This window comes from Streptopelia decaocto, assembly GCF_964273445.1.
Source record: "Streptopelia decaocto genome assembly, chromosome: 2".
NCBI lineage: Eukaryota > Metazoa > Chordata > Aves > Columbiformes > Columbidae > Streptopelia > Streptopelia decaocto.
Window position 1 is genome coordinate 23,084,521 of NC_138655.1, and position 15,349 is coordinate 23,099,869.

The 15,349-nt window shown below is 36.8% G+C and overlaps 1 protein-coding gene across 10 annotated transcripts in view; it reads right to left on the reverse strand.

Moving 5' to 3' along the window:
• VPS13B (vacuolar protein sorting 13 homolog B) overlaps positions 1-15,349 on the reverse strand; it is a 455,756-nt gene that overhangs the window by 86,016 nt on the left and 354,391 nt on the right. For all 10 annotated transcript variants that reach the window (XM_082046868.1, XM_082046872.1, XM_082046866.1 and 7 more), the window contains one exon: positions 9,973-10,380. In XM_082046868.1, the coding sequence (XP_081902994.1) occupies positions 9,973-10,380 (408 nt within the window). The remainder of the gene's footprint in view (positions 1-9,972; positions 10,381-15,349) is intronic.

Genomic DNA, 15,349 nt, shown 5'->3' on the forward strand with positions numbered 1-15,349 from the left:
AGAAAACACAATATCCAACAGCTTAGAAACAGAACTGAGCATTCAGCACATAATACTGCTGGTTCAAAATCAGCAGTGCCTTTCTCAAATGCTATGTAAACAATGAGAAATGAAGACACAATTAAGAACAAGGAAGTATCGGTAAACTTTAAATAAATGAAATATTATTAATACAAGACACATCCACAGATTGTGTCCTACAAATACCAGGAAAAGTTCAGAGACACAATGAGAGATTTTTCTTTTTCTTGCTGTGACCCAGATTGCTCTTGTATAGGCAAGAATCACACCCTTGTCTTTTGTAGCAGTTATATCTACATACCCTTTTAGAGATGAAGTGACTTTTAGTATAAAAACCACCGTGGTCTTAATAAAAAAAGAATGCAGAGAGCATTCAAACTTGCACAAATTGATGCCTTAAGGAAACTTAAAGAAAACAAATTAAGATCAACAAGTTTGCACAAACTCTAAAATGCAATAGTAAATATAGAGATCCCTGGGCCTGAGCGAAGCTTAAATGGGGTACCATTGCTATGTATATCCTAAAAGGATGACATTAGAAAAGAAATAATCCCGCATTCTAAGGGAGAGGAGTGAAGAAATACCAGTATGCACTAGAAGGGACCTTACTTTAAGATTGCCAAATGCCAAACTAACATTCAAAGGAATGCTCAGTCAGTGAAGTTGCTTTCCTATCACTAGAACAACAATCTCAGAACACGTAAAGACACAAAATAATTCTCCTGCTTTTCTTTCCCTTATTTTCAGTCAGTCCTTGCACACATCTCTCACACAAACTTCTATTGTAGAATTCTAACTTCACTTTAAACAGATTAAATCAAAGTCTCCATTTGAAGTGAACTTGAGATGGCACCACACAGAAGTAATATATCTTCATAAACGATTGTTGTGATACGTAGAAGTTAACTTGTTCTGTTTGGATTATTGCTCATGAACACCAACACACTTTTCAGTACGTGCAATAATTTACTTCTAGGAACAAATAGTTTCATGACTTTTAAAATACTCCTCCGAGAGACTAATAAATATGAAGTACTTGCTTTGGACAGTGTTTAAAAAATGCTGCCAGCCCTTTGCTCTCAGACTCCACCCAGAGCCACAATAGCACCGCAATCCGCTGCTGCGCTCCCTGAGCAAAACACAGCTCCCACCAGGCTTCTGTGTGCCAGCGGAAGGGTCGCCTTTGTGACGACATATGCTCAAAAGGAATATCCAGGTATTTTCATACTGTTGGAAACAACGTAGGAGGGTTTGAAAAAAAGCTAGCACTTGGTAATGTCGAGAAATTAGCTTGCTTGCAAATTAAAGATGGAGATATTACAAAAGAGCAGTGAAGAAAATTTACTAAAAGACAACATTTGCTTTGATATTCTAACATCTTTTTTTAGTAGTAGAGACTTGATTTGCGCTAACATTTACGACGACATATCATAGAATCTGAGTACCCTAGTATAGTTATAAATACAGTTATATTAGGGTTTATCTGTAACTATGATAGGATTCTATCAGCATTTACCAATAATAGGAGAATTCATTTTTCATTAACTGCCCTGTGTGCACAAAGCTATTTCTGTGTATAAAAAGAAAAAGAGTTGGCCCGTTTTAATAGATGCAGCAAATACGTTAAAACAACCCTTGCCTCATAGTAACAATCACTTAGTGTTTAGGCAAAACAGGTGTTGAGAAAGAGTTATGTTATTTTTCCTGGTTTGCAGACAAAGAAAAAGACAATGTTTTGTCATTAACTATGGACTTTCTGTTTTCAAAAACATTTTAAAATACTGATACTTGAATAAACTCCAAAGGAAACAAGCAGGAGGTTTTTTTTCCTTCTATTATGTTCTGCGCATTTGCTCTTCCTGAGATAGCTGCAAATCCTGCTTGGTTTGTTGCACTGTCACCTAATACAAGACATAACATTATTTTAATTGGCAAAATTCTACATGGGAACAGAGTTTTAAGAAAATGGGAACACGTATTATAATAGATATAGCAATGGCACTGGCCTATAGTCAAGTTATTTTTTGAAAAGCCTCTTGGAAGCCAGTAGCTTTGCTATGGACCATAGTACTAAGAAGAAAATGGCTCTTCTGAGTTTGGGGTGGCTCAGAAGCAAGACTGTGTCCCAGAGCACAGACTCTGTTGTGCTGGTTCGAACTGGGCAAGATGCCCATGAGTGCTGTGGTCTGCACCAACCGCGGGGGCTGCAGGCTGCACTCCCACCCCCACATCGCCATGTGCTCTGAGGGACCGTGTCCGGGCTCCCCAACGGGTCCTCCAGGGCTGAGTGGCAGAGAGACAACCCATCTCCTGAAGGTTAATTAGCAAGCGGTTCTCCTTCCTACCTTCTGCTTTAATGCCACATATTACTGATGTAACAATCTGTGAAATTTGTTCCTGAACATTCACTCTTAATTTTTGCACCTTTAGTAGCTAGTTTAACATTGTGAAAGATACTAAGAGAGCTCTGAACACATAAATATGCTATTATATCTGGTATATTGATACAATTATCTATATGATTTGTTTCTTAAGAAAACTTCGGATGCATCATGTAATGAGTTGTTATACTACAGTTACAGTGCTCTGTCGACAGGTATTCTCTACAAAACAGCTTCTGAGAAGAAAGGATGACAAAGCTATGAAAATAATTACAGGGGAAATAGTGCATTTAATTTAAGAGTCAGCCAAAGCACTCAAGTTTGGAAACAGTAGTAGCAAACAAATGGTAAGACCAAGTAAAGGACAATATTCCAGGAGAGATTTACTTAGCAAACCACGGACCGCACTGGATTTCTCATTAGTCTCTAGCTGAATCTTATGATAATTCATTCTCCCCATGAGAACAGTATTTACACATTACTAATTAACTATTCTTTAGTGAAAGAATTTTCCAGCATTACATGGGGACACATGTGGGCTCTGTAAAAACATGAGATGTGTAACACACGGTAAACAGAAAGTAATGATCTTGAACAGGCCAAACCCTTGAATTCGTCACTAATAAATGTCCCCATGCATTCAGCAGTCCTGGCTGCTGGGAGCCTGTTTTCTTCAAGTACTTCAAACACTAAAATCCAGGAACATTTATTATTTTAATCCATTACAGGCAGTGCTTGATTTAACTTTATTGGTTGTGGTGGTGGTAGTGGTTATAGTGGGGGTAAAGCTATGTTCTTTTACACATCATTTCAAAAGGGCTTAATTATATTTTATAGCTCAGGCCAGGAATCCTGCTTGTTTTGTGTCTAACAAGGTTCAAATGGAGTTCAGGTCAGTGATGAATCAGAAGAGACGTCAAAGATGGTTATCTATTTGAAGTGAACTCCTCTCCCTTAAAGAATAACCGGGCAGGTACATCATGTTCATTACACTACTGCATACTAAATAGCTCAAAAGTCTCAATTCACTTGTTGATTTGGCAATTTTTGGTTTTGTGATGCCTGATCAGAGAGGGCATACTAAGGTTAAGATCTAAAGGGCTTTTAACTTCAGGTCAAGACTATCTTTGGTACACAATAATGTAGAATATATTTGTAAAGCTCTGTATTGCCCTATATCTTATTCTAATTAAGTGGAGAGAAATACATAATGGAAAACAACAAAAATAGTATTCATTTTGCAATTTTGAGTTCAGCTTTCGAAACTGAGAGCTATACTGACATCAGTGATACTTTGTTCTTCTATCACAAACATTTTATTTTTGGATATCAGCAGTTTCAGAAAAGTGACGAAATATTCTTACTCCAGCTTTACAGATGGGCATGGAGAGGTTCTTAAATTAAAAATAAAAAAATAAAAAAAAAAGTATTCTCACATCTTAATTTTAGGTGGTTGAAAACTTTGGTTTATTTTCAGGATATAGCTGGTACCTACAAGCGTCACTGATTTATAAAGTTGTAGATACTTAGCACTACTAAAAAAATCAGTCACTGAATGACTGCACAGTAAATGAAGCATTACAAAACAGTGGATGCCACTCAAAATGTAGCCCTAGTTGCCACAAGGCTGAATTAAAATTACAGCTTTGGTGTCTTGTTCCACTGTTCTGTGCTTGATCCACTGTATTTCCACTGTTTTAATACACTAAATAGTCCATAAACTAGAGGGTAACTTTTCTTTATAACTAAGCCATCCTGAAGAAAGTGTCTGGCAGCACCTGAGCTTTTTGAGCCTCTATAACCAGGTGAATTACACCCGTGGAAGTTCAAGGCTTCATAGATACACTCAGGCCATACAATTTGAACAGGTTTCTCCACGTTCTTGGGATGTAGTTCCCCAGGATAAAGGCCCATGCAGGTCCAGGCTTCTATGTTCAATTTTTCTCCTCCCTTTGACCCTTTCTCCCTCTCCCTTCTTTATACAGTTTTCTGAATTCTCTTTTGTGCTAGCACGATCATCAACATGAACCTGTCCAATGAGCCAGCTGCAGGAGATGATCCTGCTGGAACCTTTTCTCTCCTGTTGGATTAATTTTTTGACAGTTCGGTGCCCTGACTCAACTCACAGAACAGCTGCCCAAGTACCAGAGCCAGCACAAGGCAGAGTGTGGAAATGTGTAGACACAGCAACCTAAACTTCCTATAGAATTGCACCTTTTGTTTGGGCAGCAAGCTGGTGAACTCATCCCATAAAATTATTCTTGTCACAGAAAAAGAAGAAACGCGTTGCCAGTACATCAACAATTTAAACAACTTAATGAACTGGTCCTTAAGACTGGGCAATAATTCCTAATCTCTGTGTTCTCCATGAAAATGCTGTATCACCCACTACTGCCACATGTATCCCTGAATACACAGAACAAAATAAATTCCAGTCTTAAAAAATATGCAATTACTTTCACAATAAAAGTTGTAGAGTTTACAATAAAAACTGAAGAGATTACAAAAACAACCATATTTGTTCTGAATCGAATTTCACTTGGAGTCTACTTTTTAAAGTCATTTCAGCTGCAGATGCAGTTCTACTAAATTAGTGCACAATGTCCTGAATCAATAAGCTACATTTTTTTTCTTCCCCTCCCCTCACAGCCCAAGTTTAAGTGCTAGTTCATCAGTAGCAATTCTGAACCCTGTACAAAGTACCGCTAGGGAATCTGACCAGGATTAATAGTGGTACTCGGCCCTGGGATTACGTGGTGTCTTGTTTCATGGATTTTGGGCCATCTGTTCTTCCCTCCTACATTATACTCCTGCAGAACCATAAACGCACCTCCACCTCAGGGACTATAGAAAGGAATTAGAATTCTTCTGCTTTTCATTATCACAAGATTCAGTAACTCATTTCATTGTCAGGATAATCCCCTTTTACTCTTTCTTTTGCGCTTGCAGGGTATGCCTAAATGACAAATAAAATCCCAGATGTTAGAGACCTGATGAGGTCTCCACCTTTTCTTGAGTGTTGGGTTTAAGCTACTTGGGACACGGTGTCAAATCTGACAGGACCTTGATGCCCACACCCAATATTCATTAAGGTTTGTTAGTGATTTGTATAGCTGTCTACAGGCTGCAGTTCCACCTCAGTCCTCAGTGGCCATTTAAATATTTAGTTTGTCCTCTGGCTTTTACTGACAAAGAATTAATTTCCTATTGTTCAAGTGTTGGAAAGAGTTTATATTTCTTTCTAAAAGTAACAATGGTCTTCTGGGTGTTGTAAATGGCTTGTTACTGCTGCATATTATTTTAGGTAGTCATATCTAATTTAATGTTTTATTTCCCCATGGGCTAACTTGCGTATCTGCAGCATCCAAAGGCTATGACAACGCTTTAGCAGAGTTTTCTCGAGGGAGTCAGTTAACTCCAAAACAAAGTTTGGTCTCTGCTCCACCAATTAATAGCTGCATTTAATTTTTAATATTTCAGTAAAGTATCTTAAGTCTGCAATTTCTTTCAGGTTTAGTTAAAATACTTGTGATTATCACATGTTCAACTAGTGTTTATTTTTTCCCTTATTTATATGCTAAAGTAATCAACCCTTCATACAGGAGGAAGGGCTGGGGAACTCTGTCTATGATATTTGGAGTATTTTATGTCTGTAATTCTCTAAGTTCAGACACTGAACTGCAAGACTCCCCTCCTGTGTCCAGCCAGGGCAAAGTAAAGCTCCACTGAGAAGCTGTAGGCTTCCTGCCGTCTTTCACTCTGGGGAGAGTATAGTCCTTAACTTCTCTCATTTATCTGCTCTTTTGGCAGGTAGGTAGTGCTAATTTCAACACCAAACCTGAATTAACTGAAAGCCATCAGTTCAGAATTGCATTCTGTTTCCTAGTATTTATTGCTAAAAATTATTTCAACTTTAACAGCACGCGACTGTTCTGGAGTGAGCTACATACCTGAAGTGTGATACCAACCCACCTCAAATCTGACAGGGCACATGGCACTCGAGAGCTCTAGTTGCTTTGTAGAACATGCCACATACTTCAGAGGACAAAAATCACTGAACCAGCTCTAATGATAGTTCTTGAACTTGAGGTTTTCATCAACAATACAAATAAGCTGCCAAAATTAGCTAAATGCTTGTCATTTGCTTGTATGAAATGGGTACAAGTTTTAACTTATAACTCTAAGCCACAAAATATTATATGACAACAGATAATTATTTTATTTAGCAGCATTCTAACTTAAACTCCTACTCAGAAAAACTATACTGGTAGCCTCTTCTAAAGTAAAATTAATAATATCTTTTTCTTTGTTTAAAAGGGATTTTTTTTTCCAGTACACTATGTCACATTCTACAATAGCATTACTTCACTAAAACCAAAATACTCGGGATTTCAGCATAAGTACAGAGGAGAACATGAGTATTCTAGCAGTAATAGTAACCACGTTGTTTTAAGTAACTGTTGTATTAAAACACAAAAAATGTCCAAAAAATGAAGTCCCTTGATACACTAAAGGTCTGAAATAGTGTAACAGTGCAGCAGGATATGCAGAAATGGCCATGTTCTAATTTGATCCAACTGCAACGTTCAACACTTACAATCTATTTTTTTATAAGTGAAATAATTCAACTAATTGGCCTCTCTGTTTTTCAGAAGCTGTAACTTTTTACTTTCATAAGAAATTAAGAAGAAAAATTCAAACAGAAGGCCATTAGCTTCTATGATTAAACAAGGCAATTCTAGAGGGAAAATGGATAATTAAAAAAAAAGTTTTATGGCAAGCTTCTTTCTTAATTTCAGCTACAAAAAAAAAAAAAAAAAATCAAAGCATTACACAAGGTCATGCACTTTTGTTTCTCCCCCTAACATGGAGGAAAAATGCCGACAATACATTCTTGCAAGGTTTTTTTGCTAAATAATTCCTAGCAAATAGGACTCTTTACAAACCAGCTTCACCTCCTACATTAAAACTCATCTGGAAAAGGGATTGTTTACACCGTTTATAAAACACTGCCACATAAAATGTGTAAAAAACCATATTTCACTAAAAATAGCTTGCGTAAGTAAGAGATTAGAGTAGTTTCTACTGCTATAATTGTTCCTTTGTAGTTTTTTCCATGATTTTTTTCAACAGTGTTTTTAACTATGTTTATTAAAGTCCGCACATCAAAAAGGATCAAAGAGAAAGCTAGTGAGAACCAAAGAAACCCCAAGCGTATTGTGTTGTCTCACTGGGGAGTTATGCAGATTCAAGTAAACAAGTGCAAATTGTTGAGGTTTTAATGAAAATTTTATACAATTATTGTATCTGAAGTCATTCTATATAATAACATCTGTACAGCAGATGGCCATACTGTACAAAAGGCAAGCAATGCTCCTTTTTCTTCCTCTGTTTTAACAGTACATCTGAGATGACTACTTTTGTCATTGTGCTTAGTTTGCTTCAGCAAATAATTCGTAAAATGCAGCTGCTGCAGATGGTCACAATAGTTATTTGACTGTAAAATCAAAGACATAGTGAAGTATTTGCGTATTGGTTTCATACTATTAAAAAAAAAATCTGACATTAACCCTCAGCTCAAAAGGTATATCTATAAAAACTTTTGTAAAAAGAAAAGTAGTGAAAAACTGACCTATTTAAATACTCCTTGCTCCCAAGACACAGCTACTACCTTTTATTTTTTTGAGTTAGCTTGCATAATTTCTTTGCAATAATAAAACAAATCTAGTTAGTAACTGTGGTATTCTTCTAAAGTATTTTAAACACAAGATTATGATACTGTTTCCACCACACTGAGTAATTTATCTCCTTTCCTGAAGTTATAATTTCCCCTTCGGTTTCTATCAGCACTTCAATTTCAAATTAATAATTTTAAATAAAAATCCAAACAATTTATGAAAAGCATTTTTGACAGTTTCAATGAGTTTTGTGGAAATGTGTCTTTCACACTTCTTGAAACTTAAAACGTTTTATTGCACCATCACGATAGCATGCAAAACCTCACACACATGTATTTTTCTTTTTTAAAAAGCAAAGATAAAGCAACTTTAACTGGAAAAATGTGAGTCTGTTGATGTCTATTTATTGTCTGGTTATGAAAGATTTTCATTTAGAATATCTAATCTCCATTTTCCTTATATTCAGCATCAGTATTGCTTTGCTTAACAATGCTTGCCAGACTAAAAGCATACTGAAGGTTCACGTATAGCTCGTGACATGAAAAATAAAGATTGGATTCCTCAGACTGCCAGAAGAATTAAGAAATAGAACTTCATAGCAGAATGTTTCTGAGGCTTAATGTGGAAGGCAAGGTATGTCGTCTTTCTGAGAGGATGAAAAACTCCCGGGTAAGTGATATACACTGCTGAGTTTGCCAAATTGCTTTGCAGCACAGTGACGGAACGGGCTCGGCTTTGATATATTGAAGCTTGCTGTGGATACCATAATGTACCATGGGACGGATAATGTATAAATGGTGGAGAGGAAGTGATGGAAGGAAAGAGGATTATTACACTGAAAGAAAACTAGAACTACTTAAGGGATATTAGAAAGGCTTTTTACTCAGTTGCTGCACTTTCTGTGCTAGGGTTGCTATCCGATTGGAAAAGCGTGGGAACACAGGCACCGTTCCTGCCTGTACTGCTGTTTATTTATGGATAAATCAAGAGTTTCAGGCTCCAGGACTTTTACAGGCTTTCACATCCTGAAAACCTTACATTTTTCATTTTTAACTTTTAAAACAGTAAAGAAGCACTAGAACTTGCTTGCATGAGGAGAAATATTTCTGATGCAAAAGAAATAAATCACCACCTCGCTTGGCCTAGAACTTAGTCCTCTCAGCTACAGACCATTTTACCTCACAAACTACTCTGCCAACTACCTACATGTGGCTCACCTCCACATCACGTAAACGTACCTTCGTATTAATTTTATTAAAAGACTAATGAAACAATTTACAGAGATACTCAAAATGTCTTCATTTAAAATGAGTCTCTGGCACCCTGTTAATTGTGCCCAAGGTGTAATGTTCCCTCTCAGCTCTGCAGTAATGAGGCCGGAGCGCCTGTTTTCCCTGGGCAACTCTCAGCCGTGCAGAGGAAGCATGTAAAAAGTTAAAACTTCATAAGCCTGGAGGAGAATAATGGTATGACCCAATATTTACACAGCAGCATATGTCAGGGCTCTGAACATTTTTTTTTGTATTTTTTTGAACATAGAGTCCTAACAAGAAAATGTAGTTACAGAGTGAAAACTGTCAAAATTTTGCCCTTTGAAGTATGCGCTGAATTATCAGAATACTAGTTCTTGTAGCCACTATTCCAGCCAGAAATCTGTCAATAAATTAGTAATTACAAGCTAGGGGATATTAACTACAAAACTAAGCATTCTTGGGTGCTGCCTGACTGAAAGGAAAAATCAGGTAATGGAGTCTATGAGGGACTTGCTATTTTCTGCTGTGGATGTATTATGTTAGCTAGAGGAGCTCCCCTCGATGCCCCACACTTTCAAATGGTAACTAGACCACCATGTGAACAAACTGGTAGCACCTGCAACTTTCAAAAACTCTTACCTGCAGTTTTATGTCCACTTCTAACATTCAGGCTCCCACTGAGGTTTGATAAAGAGACTAACAAACAAGGTTTACTGGGATGTGGGATGGTTTCCATCGAAACAACCATTTGAACAGTGTGAATGGAAATTTTCTGGAAGCAGGAAAGGGCTCGCCACAAGTTTTCTTGTACTGAAGCCTTTTGCACAGCGTTGCTGTGTGCTGCAGGTAGCAAATCCCTTGTACAGGGGTGTTTGGTTATGGAAGTGACCTCCTCCCCCGGAATGACGCCAGCTGATGGAGCAGCCTCCTTTCTGGGCTCATCGTCTTTTGTGGTTACGATTTTCTTCAAAAACTGGTTTATTTGATCGAGTCTGACACAACTGAGATTTGTTTTCAAAGGTTTTGATATGTCCACATTTATGTCAGCTGTAGGAGAGAATTGGAGAAAGAAATAGGAGAAGCTGTAGTGCAATTATTCAAGCAATGAAAAAATATTAGGTATTTAATGGAGATAAGATTATTTGTACCATGTTTCATTAAAGTGACTGAATCGATGGTAAAATAGAATGAAACAATATTTTAAAGAATAACTCTGAATTAATACATAATGAAAAGTACGGTAAGCAATCTTCACTATATACAGCTTTAAAGTAAGAAACATATCACAATATCGATCTTATTTCCTTGTTTCTTCCCCTGGATCACCACAGCTATCTGAAAGACGTGCACTTTATTCAAGCGTGTAGGAGGGTAATTACATTAGTCCTTTTGTGTCATAATGAAAATATACTTCACACTCCCTTGAGTTTTACATCCAGTAGAACTATTTGACTAAACTCCAAAGCCAACAGCAAACATTTTCAACACATTTAAATGAGTGAATAAAGTGTATATTCTGTTGTTTCCTACATGGCAAACACGCAATATTTTTCAATGCATTTTCTAGCTGAAAAGTGAAACAAAAAGCACATATAAAAACTGAGGTATGGTAGATTTCTTTGTTTTCTAGGGAGACTGGAATAAAATGTTCTTTGTCGTCTCCATAGTAAAGGATTTTTGTACTTCCTAGACTGCTAAAAGTCTCACAGAATTTTTAGAAATCACAATTAATATGAACAACATCGATAATGATATTTCTAGTAGCTGAGATGTTGCAATTACCAAGATTATTTCACAGATAGGAAGCAGGATTTTATGATGGTTGAAACTTATTTCTGTGCTGCTATCTGCCTTTTTATCAGTACATCACAGAAATCCAGCTTCACCTTAGTTTTTAACATTTTGCATTTCAAATGTAGCTTTCACCCAGTCATGAAACAGCAACCCTGAGCACGGGAAAAACTGCGCTTCTCACTTGCCTATTTGATTCCTACCACCCCACCCCCAAGAACAAAAAATGATTAAAATCCTGTGCATATATCTTAGCTAGATTTAATGTTCAAAGAAAACATCACTACTTAGTTTCAAGTTTCACTATAAATATATATCGGAAACACTGTTTGTTGAAAGTTTTACACAGATTAATGAATATTTCACCAAAATTAGGATCTAGTTTCAAGTTGGATCGTGTTCTATTTTTAATGCTGATGCAAACTGATGAGCTCGATTCTCCAACTCTTCAGGTAAACAACAAGTATTTACCACAATGGTAAAGGGCTGCAGGGGCAGAGGTTCAGAGCTGCTCTTCAGCACAGGCTTATCCTGACTTCAGAGAGTCCCAAGCACATGGCAAAGCAATTTTCTGACTCCCCAGAATATCTGGGGGTCTAACTTGCAGTTAGATGCTTCGGTATCTGAACAGATCAGTCTCTGAATTTTAAACTAGCACATTTTTCTACAAAGCTAAGAGCAACATAACAATGGCCATGTAAGATTTTTTTACAGCTGAATTAAAAAACCCATAACAATTTTAGAAAAAGTCTGTAGTACTCCGCAAGCCACAGCTAACTGAAATTTAAGACTGAAAAACTATTTTAATTGTAACTTGCAATTTTAATGAATGGTTTTCTGAAAATGCTTTCTCTTGTGCTAAAGCCTTTCATGCTGAACTAGAAACTATGGCAAACACTTGCTAACATGTGGGCCTAGTAGAAACGTAAGCATCAAAGCTAGGAAGCTGTACACTAGAAGAGAGCAAGATTTTTAGGCATCTAAAACCACACATGATCAACTTGGAAGATTTTTCAAAATACTTATGTACTGATATTTTTAATTAAAACCAAGGGAAGAAAAATGTCATAATGCTTTTGAAAATCACTCCACCCTTCTTGGCACTAAAAAATACCTCAAGATTTGCCTATCTTTTTGCACACATCATCAGTCATCTCCTCCCTTTGAATGGAGAAAGAAGAGTCACAAAGAAAATAGACATCCATGTGACATTATGATATTACTTATGATACTCAAATGGAAAGGAGTGTTATTCTAATGAAATGTTTTAACCCCTTCCCGCCCCCCAACCAACCAAATCAGCAGCATTTTTAAAATGACCCAAGTTTGAAATTCAACTCATAAGAAGATCTGGGTTTCTGAACTACCTAGGCACTTTCAAAAAACCTCCCTTATTGACTTAATTTTCTCCATTAGTGATACAGTAATAAAGGAGTAAAACAGAATAGAAGGTCTTGCCTTTGCTACATAAATATATTCCTAAGTTAGTAAAAGAGGAAAGGACCCTTACTGCTTGGTGTTACAGCTTTCACATCTAACTTCTTTGTCAAAGACACATTTTATTGCCAGCCCTTTGCTATGGTAGTATAGCCCAGAAGAGGAAAAAACAACAAAAAAACCCTGCAACCCCAAAACTGCTTAGACATAAGTTGATAGGACAGGTGTCAAGCTAACACCAGAGAGTAAACCAATTGAGAAACACTTTAAAAGAGATGAATACGAGAGCAGCAGTTCTCTCTTGGGCTTCCTCAGGCCAGGGCAGAGAGGACACAGGGTGCTGGTGAAGCTCGGTGGTGGAACACGCATGGGCACCTGTGGCCCTGGGCACCTGCTGCATCACTGCTGTCCATCGCTTGTGTTCACAAACGCCACGCACATCCAAGACAGCAATAAAAACATGGGCACTAGGACACCAGAGAAATGCAAATGATTTCCCTGTTTTCTGCTCGGAAACTGCACATGTCACACAGAAAAATGTTGTAATGACTGATAATTTTGACAAAGGTTTGTATGAAGTTATTATTATCCAGTGAATCAGCCAAGACAGAAGGTGGTGGCAGCCAGAAGTATAACTGCAGAAAATCTAACTCTAGAACCTTCACTGCAAATATTTTAACTATCTCATAATGACATAGGTTATTTTTACAACTGGGGAAAGACTATGTGAAGAGATTCTTTGGCATTTTAAGTAAAACATTCAAAAAATAAAAATCCAGTTGAGCAATCAACATGTTTTTAGTCTTTGTCCTGTTTCACACTTTATACTTAGCACTGTAAAAGAAATGTTAATATTCCTTCTAAGAAAAACATATTTAAGTGATGGACAGAAACAGCGAAAACTAATGAAATACAAAGAGTTATTCACAGCAATTGATGAAAATAGATGTTCAACAGCTTCTCCAGTCACTCAAAATGTGCTAAAAAGAGATGTTACAACATAAAGTGTCACCTAAATGCAGCTGGAATAAAAGGTGCAAAATCCAAGGGTAACAGTCTTTTTAGATTATTTGAAACACCTTTGGAAGCACACCACACAGCACTGTGCCCAGTCTGTACCAGTTGGAAAACACAGGTTCCTACACCTCAAACAACTGTTTGAAGTCGTCCAAAATTACATCACAATCGGGACAGGGCAAAAAGTAGCTCAAAGTAACCTTTAAATCCTGATTGACATCTCTTTCTCCTTTGCCTACTAGTGACTGGCTATCACAATTATACGCCAATGCTTTCTTTAGATTTAAGACATAATAGCAATAACTTATTTAGCCAGGTGTTATCTATTTCCAGCAAATAAAGAGTAAAGAAATCACTTCTTGTAAACAGGTTGCATTCAAGTGAGTTATTTCTGGTTGTGTTTAAATCAGACAGAACTATCACAGAAACACTATTCAAGTGTAGCATTTGAGTGTAAAATTTGAATTGTCCCTTTCTCTCACTTGAATTCTTCACTCTGTTGCTTTAGATCCCCCCGTAAATCCATGTCTGTCAATTATTAGTTTCTAATTACCCTTCACAACTTTCTGAACAGCTACTAGGAAACAGGATGATGAAATAACTATTGAGTTGAAAGGAGATTAGATAAATATAAATAAATTACACTTATTATATGCTCCCACCACACCAGGAGATGACTTAACAGTGAAAGGAAAGGAATCACATTGCAATAATGAAATCAGAGAGGGAATTTAGGTCCCAGAGGCGATTCTATGGCGTTTATGTTAATGTACACCTTTTGGGGGACCAAAAATCAACTGGAATAGTTTCCTGAAAACTGTTTCCAGCTATTTTCTCATTTAAAAAGTTCCAACTTCACTTGACCCATTAGTCATCATATTACTTACATTTATTATGTATTTTGAAATCTATTACAAAAAACCCAATGGATTCAATATGGTCTGTTTGAACTAAATCATAACATCTATAAAAGAAAACCTATAAGCAGCACTCCGAATTTTCTGTCTGAAACAATTTCTTTCTTTGTCATCTTATTACTTAGAACTTCAGATAAAAAATTTCAGGGTTATGAGTATTTTACCCTTGTTCCCCATAACATTCAGATTTGTACTGGAAAGATACCATTTTATTGTGTGAACCTGGGATAATACTACTACTCAAAAGGACTTTTTATTTGGTGGGCTAAAGATGAATAAGCAACACTAAAATAACAGATCTCCTAGCAAGTTGCTTTAGGTTAATCCCAGCTCTTACTGAAATCAGTGGGCTTATTCTAATATATGCCACAATTTAATGCACACCAGGTTACTATTTCTATGACTAATAAACTACCATAGTATACTCTTAATCTGAAAAACCAGAGAGTAAACTCCATGAAAATTATTTATAAGCTATATTTATAAGACTGGGATCTTTTCACACACTATGAGAAACCTTGAACTGCGAAAGAGAAAAATACAGCATTTTCCAAGAATTTGCTCACTTCTCATACCTCTCATTCTGCAGTGGATCTTTTATTTCTATAGCTAACATATAAAAGCTCAGGTCTTTCTTCCTTAGGCTGGACATGGGGCTTGCTCTCCCCTGTCCCAAGAAGGCTGTGAAATATTAAACTTCTCAATAAATAGTACTGCTATAGAATAAACTACTATTTGCCCTAAACTCTCAGGAGGATTGAGTTTCCTAGTCCTAAACAGGAGAGGAGCAGATAACAGCCACCAAACATTTTACCACCAGTAATATTCTTTCTCTGGGAGCCACCCATCCTGAT